Source organism: Carlito syrichta, unplaced genomic scaffold, assembly GCF_000164805.1.
Source record: "Carlito syrichta isolate Samal-C Ts95f unplaced genomic scaffold, Tarsius_syrichta-2.0.1 Scaffold305686, whole genome shotgun sequence".
Lineage (NCBI taxonomy): Eukaryota > Metazoa > Chordata > Mammalia > Primates > Tarsiidae > Carlito > Carlito syrichta.
Window position 1 is genome coordinate 398057 of NW_007249782.1, and position 7918 is coordinate 405974.

The 7918-nt window shown below is 38.6% G+C and overlaps 1 protein-coding gene across 2 annotated transcripts in view; it reads right to left on the minus strand.

The window, feature by feature from the left end:
* The window catches only part of MYPN (myopalladin), a 95202-nt gene that overhangs the window by 66874 nt on the left and 20410 nt on the right, over positions 1-7918 (minus strand). For both annotated transcript variants that reach the window (XM_008062299.1, XM_008062300.1), the window contains one exon: positions 1175-1350. In XM_008062299.1, the coding sequence (XP_008060490.1) occupies positions 1175-1350 (176 nt within the window). The remainder of the gene's footprint in view (positions 1-1174; positions 1351-7918) is intronic.

Here is a 7918-nt window from a genome sequence, read left to right on the forward strand (position 1 = left end):
TATAAGGCACATAAATTGGCTTCTTCCCTAAAATTAATCATGTAAATGTGGTGCTAACGTAAATGTCTTTCCAATGCTCCCAAATGGTCTCCATGCTTCTACCCTATACTCCTTGAAGCATATTCTCAACCAGCAGCCAGAGGGACTGTTAAAAATGAAGTCAGATCATTCATATCTCTGCTCAGAATCCTCCATCTCCCTCAGTCAAAAAACAAAGTCCCTGCAATGACCCAAAAAGACATACATGATCTGCTCACCTTCTTCTCTCCACCCCTACACCATCTTGAACTTCTGACCTCGTCTGTTACTTTCTTGCTCCCTCTGCCCTGGCCACACTGGCTCATCACGGTACTTTAAAAAAACATAGCTGGGCTCGGTGGCTCAGCCTGTAATCCCGCGCCTTTGGGAGGCTGAGGTGAGTGGATTGCCCTGAGCCCGCGGGTTCGAGACCCGCCTGGGCAGGCCAGACCTCATCTCTACAATAAATTTAAAAAAATCAGCCAGGCGTGGTAGCGCGCGCCTATAATTCCGGCTACTTGGAAGGCTGAGGCGGAAGGATCATCGGAGCCCAGCAGGCCGAGGCTGCAGTGGCCGGGAGCGGCCACTGTACTCCAGTCTGGGCGACAGAGTGAGACCCCAACTCAAAAAAATAAAAATAAAAAATAAAAATAAAAAATAAAAAAACAAGCACACTCCCACCTCAGGGCCATTATACTTGCTGATTTCTCTTCCTAGAGTTATTCTCCCTTGGCTGTCCTTGTGGTTCACTCCCACACTTCTTCCAGGTTATCACGCAAATATCACCTGATTAGTGAGGTCTTCCCCGGCCACCCTGTTGAGAAATTACAACACACACACACACACACACACACACACACACACACACAATTCCTATCCCCCTTTCTTGCTTTTTATTTCTTCCAGTGCTTATATATACCCATATATAAATACATAGCTTATTTATTTGTCTCCTTTATTTCGTCTCTGCATTATAATATAAATATAACAGTGCATGGACCTAGGGATTTTGTTTACTTGGTTCACTGCTGCATCCCCACTTCCTAGAAGAGTGAGTGGTAGAGTAGGCCTTCAATAAATATTTATTTATAATAACTGTATATCTTACTAGTCTATATGTCTTACTAGTGTCATGCTTCAAGAGTATTTTGCTTACCTTCTATATAAATCTCAGCAGAAGTTGAATCTGTACCATAGATGTTTGAAGCAAAGCAGGAATAGCGTCCTGTGTCTTCTTCAAAGGCTTCAGCAATGGTCAGCGAGTGCAGATTTCCTGCCTGGACAATGTGAATGTCTGGGGAATTTTCAAGCTCCTTGCCTTCACAGTACCACCTGCAGTGAAAGGAATATGGCCATGGGACATGACTGCAATATGAGACAATAACACAGGTGGCTCCAGATATTCTCTAAGAGGAAAACTGTGATGAACTTACTTTCAATTCAGAACAAAAACCAATAGATTATTATGATACTATGTGATTGTAACGATAAGACTTGGCAGTGTTCGAACCACACTGACACCTTACTCGTGAAATTAGAAAGCGGCTCCTATTAAGAATTATACAACTGAGAGAAGACGGATGAGAGAGTGAGTACAGCCAACCATGAAGAGTAGGGTCTTAGAGGTGGAACTTGGCTTCTCCTAAAATGACTCCCAGATTTCTATCATATACATTACATAAGGGCTACTTCAGCTTATTTGGAGGTAATTACCTAAGAGATAATAAAGGGTTGTGAGGCTGAGGACACACATTCCCTCTTATTAAATTGCATCTGACCTAATTAAATGAAAATTAATTTGTTCTGTTTCTTGAGTCACCAGAGTAAATAAGATGCATCATATTCTTCCAAGAGTGGCCCAACTCTGGAAAATAACCTGAGTTAAATATATTTTCATAGGTTATGGTATTTTATTTTTAATTTTAAAAAATTTATTCATTTATCTTCGAGATGAGGTCTTGCTATGTTATTCAGGCTGGTCTTTAACTCCCAAGCTCAAGTGATCCTTCCACTTCAATTACCCGAGGAGCTGGGACTACAGGGTGTGCCACCACAGTTAGTTTTTAATTTTAATTCTGTATACTTGAATTAGAAATTTTATTGAAGCATAGTTCTTTTTGCAAAAAGTTTACAAGAAATAATATATAAAATAATATTCAAAATATGGAGGTGCATAATAACAGAAATGATGTTAAAATTAAGTAAACTTCAGGTTTTTGAAAGAATTCTTATAAAAAATAAATAAAATAAAGTGAAAATTCATCCCTCATGTAAAAGATTGGCAAAAGTCAAGATGTTTGATCACTCTTATTTTTCTGAATTGGAGTCTCACTCCATCACTCAGGCTGGGGTGCAGTGGCACACTAATGGCCACCCCAGCGTCAACCTGCTGGGCTCCAGCGATCCTTCTGCCTCAGCCCTCCAAGTAGCCGGAACCACAGTGTGCGCTACTACACCCGACTAATTTTTTGATTTATTATAGAGATGAGGTCTCACCATGTTGCCCAGGCTGGTCGCGGACCCTCAGGCTCAGGCAGTCCTCTTGCCTCAGCCTCCCAAAGTGCTGGGATTACGGGCTTGAGCCACCATGCCCGGCCCATTTGATCACTCTTATGCATTGCTAGTGGGAATGTAAAATGGCAAAATTCCTACAAAAGGAATCTGACAATACTGCCAAAATTACAGATGCATTTGTCCTTGGACCCAACAATCCCCACTTGTGAGAATCTCCCCTACAGATACACATGACAACTGTAAAGGCCACTCATTCAAATAAAAGATTGGAAACAACCCAAGTGTTCATCATTAGAAGACTGATGCAGCCACACAATGGAATCGTATGCCACTCTAAAGACAGAATGAGAAAGAACACTGTTTACTGATTTGGAAAGAGCCCTAACACATATAAAGTTTTAACAGTAAGGTACAAAGTCATGGACCTAGGGTGCTAGCCTTGTAAAAGAAATGGGGTGCTATTGGTAGAATTATATCCTCCAAAAAGATATGTTGCAATCCTAACCCCCAGGACTTATGAGTGTGACTTTATTTGGAAATAACCTTTGCAGATGTAATCAAGTTAAGATGAGGTCATTACGGTAGACCTAATCCAATATGATTAAAGTCCTTATAAAAAGAGGAAAATCCCATGTAAAGACAGAAGACCAAGTGATAACAGAGGCAAAGATCAGAGTGACAAGCTGCAAGCCAAGGAGTGACAAAGATTGTTGGCCACCAGCAGAAGCTAGAAGCAGGGAGGAAGGTTTCTACAGAGTCTCATATGGAGCACAGCACAGGTGATACTTCGATTTCATACTTTTGGTCTTTAGAACTGCGAGAGAATACATTTCTGCTGCTTTAAGCCATTCAGTTTGTGGTAATTTGTTTTAGAAACCCCAAGAAACAGACACATGGGGCAAGAATAAGGCATGTTTATGTTGTTTGCACTTGCATAAAGAAAACTGGAAAGATAAAATAAAAATCAAAAGGGGCATGTTATTAGGGGGTGAAAAGAAACAAGATGGATAAGGACAGATAGGAGTAAGACGTCTCTGTGTACCCTTTTATATTTTCTCATTTTTTTTGAAATATATATTTTTTTGAGTTGGAGTCTCACTCTGTCGCCCAGCCTGAAATGCAGTGACACACTCACAGCCACCCCAGTGTCAACCCTCTGGGCTCAGGTGATCCTTCTACCTCAGCCTTCCAAGTAGCTGGAACTACAGGTGTGTGCTACCATGTCTGGCTATTTTTTTTTTAATTGTAGAGATGTGGTCTTACCAAGTTGCCCAGGCTGGTCTCGAACCCCTGGGCTCAGGCAATTCTCTCGCCTCGGCCTCCCAAAGTGCTGGGATTACAGGCTTGAGTCACCACACCGGCTAAAATAATAATTATTAATCAATATAATGAAAAGTAATTAAATGGGAAGTGTCACAACTGTTCAATGTCAAAAATCAAGCAGTCTTGACAGTTACTAATCTTAACTGTAATTTCAGATCTAACGACTCAGGGCTGTACTTCCTTCCTCCCACTATTTATAGAGTAAGGTTCTAAAGCACACTTAAGATAACCTACCCATTCAACTACTTCCCAATATTCAAGCTATTCTCTCTTATTTCATAAATATGTCATGGTTACCCCACATTTAAGTCTCTACTGATATATTTTTTTCAAAGTCTCTCTCATATTTTTCTGAGAGTCTCTTCCTCTGCCTCTTAGCTACTACAGACATAACTAACTCATCCATCAAAATTTGACTCAGTTATCACCTCCTACACAAAGCTATATTTTGCCATCAATTCTCAATGATCGTTATGCTTTCTAACTTCACTTTTTAAAAAACCCGTGCTGTGTACGTCAGGCAAGCACTTGATCACACAGTCTTTTGTTTTTCTCTATTTAAAAAATTTGTCTTATCTCACCAATTTTACTCGATTGTAAATTCTTTGAAGGCAGAGAGTGTCTTAGATGTTCCCACAGCATGCACAGTGCCCAGTACAGTTCTCTATATTCTATCTCTTTTGGTCATCTGATCTCATCCTACAGTTACCATGATCACCTCTGTCTGGGATGTCATCAAAATTTGCATTTCCAATCTGATTTCTGAACCTCATCTCTCATCATTCTCTCCTTCACTGTGATCCAACCACATTGGTCTTTCTATATTGTGAACACACAAACTTCTCGCCCGCCTTGGGATTTCTGACCTTCCTGAAATCCTCTTCGCCTAGATAATTACAAACATAGGTCCTTCTCATAAGTCAGACCTCAGCTCAAATATCACCTTCTCAAAGAGGTCTTCCCTGACCCTTTTCCCAATGCTGCCCTCTTATCCTTAGTCACTCTATCATATTACCTTTTTCTTTGTTATCCTCAAAGCACTTATTATGATCGGAAATTATCTTATATACTTGTTTACTTTGCTATTGTTTTCTTCCTTCAGTAGACTATAAAGTCCCCGAGAGAACCTTATCTGTCTTATTCACCACTGCCATCCCAGCACCTACAACAGTGCCCTGGCACAAATCCAGAATATAAGTATTTGATGGATTTGTTGAAAGACTGATGGAAAAAATTAATAGTTAATATTTTGTATGTATTTGTTAGTTGCCTCATAAAATTATATGCCAGTCTTTGATTTCTGTTGTGGTAGCTGCTGCTGAAATAGATTCATAAATGTCCCAAAGCATAAATCTCACAAGACCCCACAGAGCACGTATAGCTTCAGATACAAATACTGGGCATCCAATAAACATGATGTACTGAGTACATGTGTTTATCTTTACTCCCCTCCTGAAATGCTCCCCCAATGAGAATGAAATGATTTTTAAAAGGCACAAAATCATGAGGACTAAAAGAGTCGGAGCGGAAACAATAGCAGTCCTAGGTGCTCAAGAAATTGGAAGATGGAAAGCAGATTGAAGAACTAGGAGAACTGAGAAAACCAAGTGCCTGCTTAGGCATGACCATGAAAGAAAAAGCCAATTTGTGGAGCAGAACCCCCCAAACTCTTCAGATTTGGAGACACAAAGTTGCTAACAGGTGAGGAGACACAGAGCTTAAAACCAGGAAATTGGATACAAGTTTGGAAAACACACTTTTAGATTGCCACACTAGGACACCTCCTCTCTTCTAAGCAGTTAGGGAACATCCCAGCATGAAGACTGAGTTACAGACTGAGCCAGTAGTTGCCCCATGTTGGAGAGGAGGAAGAAAGACTTTCAAAGGGATTTCACTGGGGAAAAACAAATGAACCTGTTGAATTACCTAAGACTCAACTGCGTGAAAGAGAATATTTAGGAGAAGTTACACAAATGTATTGGAGAATTGAGACAAATTTGTGATAGAACCATATAGCACTATGTTCATTAAGAAACAAGGCAGTAATCACAGTCAAAATAAAAAGTTGTATAAGCAAAGAAATATCCATTTTACTCTACTAGGCTTGCTAGTGAACAATACTTAAGTAGTAACAAGAAGGGTAAATGTTAAATGGTTTTGTAAACAGCAGTGTGATGTAGTTTTTTGAGGTGATGAAGAAAGGCACAGTGAGGATGCTGGTTTAGTACAGGGGTGCTAAACCACCATCTTATGGAACAGGAAATCAATTAAAAATAGCTAACATCAGCATAGCAAGCAATAGCAGTATAAGCATAATACAATGGTTCTGAAAGTGTAGTTTACTTTCTATGAAGACAAAACTATTTTCATTTAACGCTAAGATATTATTTGTCTTTTCACTGTGTTGACATTTATACTGATGGTGCAAAAGACATGGTGGGTAAAATTGCTGGTGCTTTAGCAACACAAAGCCCTGTCAAAAAACTGGCTAGTGGCTATTGTTTACCATCACACTTGCAGAAAAGAAAGAGAAACATCCAGTTTTACTGAAAAGTGTCCTTGACAAAGCAGTAAAAAATCCTAGAGAAGTCCCCTCCACACGAGTTCCATTCCAAGAGCACACTTGTAAATCCAATTTGTTCATAAGTTCAACAAAGTTGGCCTAGGCACCCAACTAACACAATTGGCTATATAGTACTGTACTGTAATAGGTTTATAATACTTTTCACACAAATAATACATGAAAAACAAAAAAGAAAACATTTAAAATCTTACAGTACAGTAGTACAGTACAGTTGCTGGTATACAGGGGCTGGCATCAAGTGAACAGGCAAGAAGAGTGACTGATTAGAGAACGGAGAGGAGGTGGAATATGGTAGAGCTGAAGGTTTGCCAGCAATAGGAGAGTTGGCATGCAAACACATGTTCGCATCTTTAAAAGTTCGCAACTTGAAGGTTCACATGCAGGGGACTCACTGTACTTTTATTAAATCTCAACCTTGAGTCCATGTGTTATTAATATTCTGGGTGGTGAAATAAGAAATAGCATGAGGCCCTGCTCCTGCATATTGAAGAGCACTTGTGTGATTGTTTGAGTTAAGGGTGGAACTAGCTGCTAAAGAATGAAACAATATTTTAGTTTGAAAGAAAAATGACAGACAAATGATGGTTATTCAGACTTGGGTATTCAACAGATATTTTCTCAAAAATGAAGAAAGTAAGTTTGTCATTTCAAGTAGAAATAACTGATGGCATTTTTTGCAAAAGAAAAACTTGAGGTTTTCCAAAAAATGTTTTGAAGTTTAAAAAAAAAATTGGAATTTTAGAAAACTTGCATCCCTCCAGTGAGTTTAGGGCTTTCCAATATTTAAAGCCTGTTTGATAAAATCAGTGATGATATAAACGCATTTGATTTTTTAATATAATAAAATGTGTTGACTTTTGGAAGGCCTGCATTACTCATTTTTCAAATGACCAGTGTTAGATACTATCTATTCAAAGTTCCAGACAGACCAATAAGCCTTAGTACAGCAGCATATAAAAGATCATTGTTATAGTTTCATATTTCATATTGCAAATAACCTTTTTGAAACTACTGCTAGTTGAATGTTTGTGTTGTATCAAATAAGAATTGTCACAATGATTCGAAAAAGCTATTAAAGTACTCTACCTGTTTCTGACTAATATTTGTGTAAAGCTGGGTTTTTTTCATTTACTTCAACGCAACATATTACAACAGACTGAATGCAGAGGCATACATGAGGATCCCGGTGTCTTCTATGAAGCCAGATTTTAAAGAGATTTGCAAAAATGTAAAACAACGCTATTCTTCTCACTAACTTAAAAAAAAAATACAGTTATTGTCCATAAAATGATTTGTGTCAACATGTCTATTGCTGTTATTCTAAAATGAATAAATAAATATTTAAAACATTTCTCAGTTTTAATTTCTTATATGATAAATAATGATAACTCACATAAACAAAATCTCTTTTAGGCCTCAATGATTTTTTTTTTTTTTTTTTTGACTTGGAGTCTCACTCTGTCGCCCAGACTGGACTGT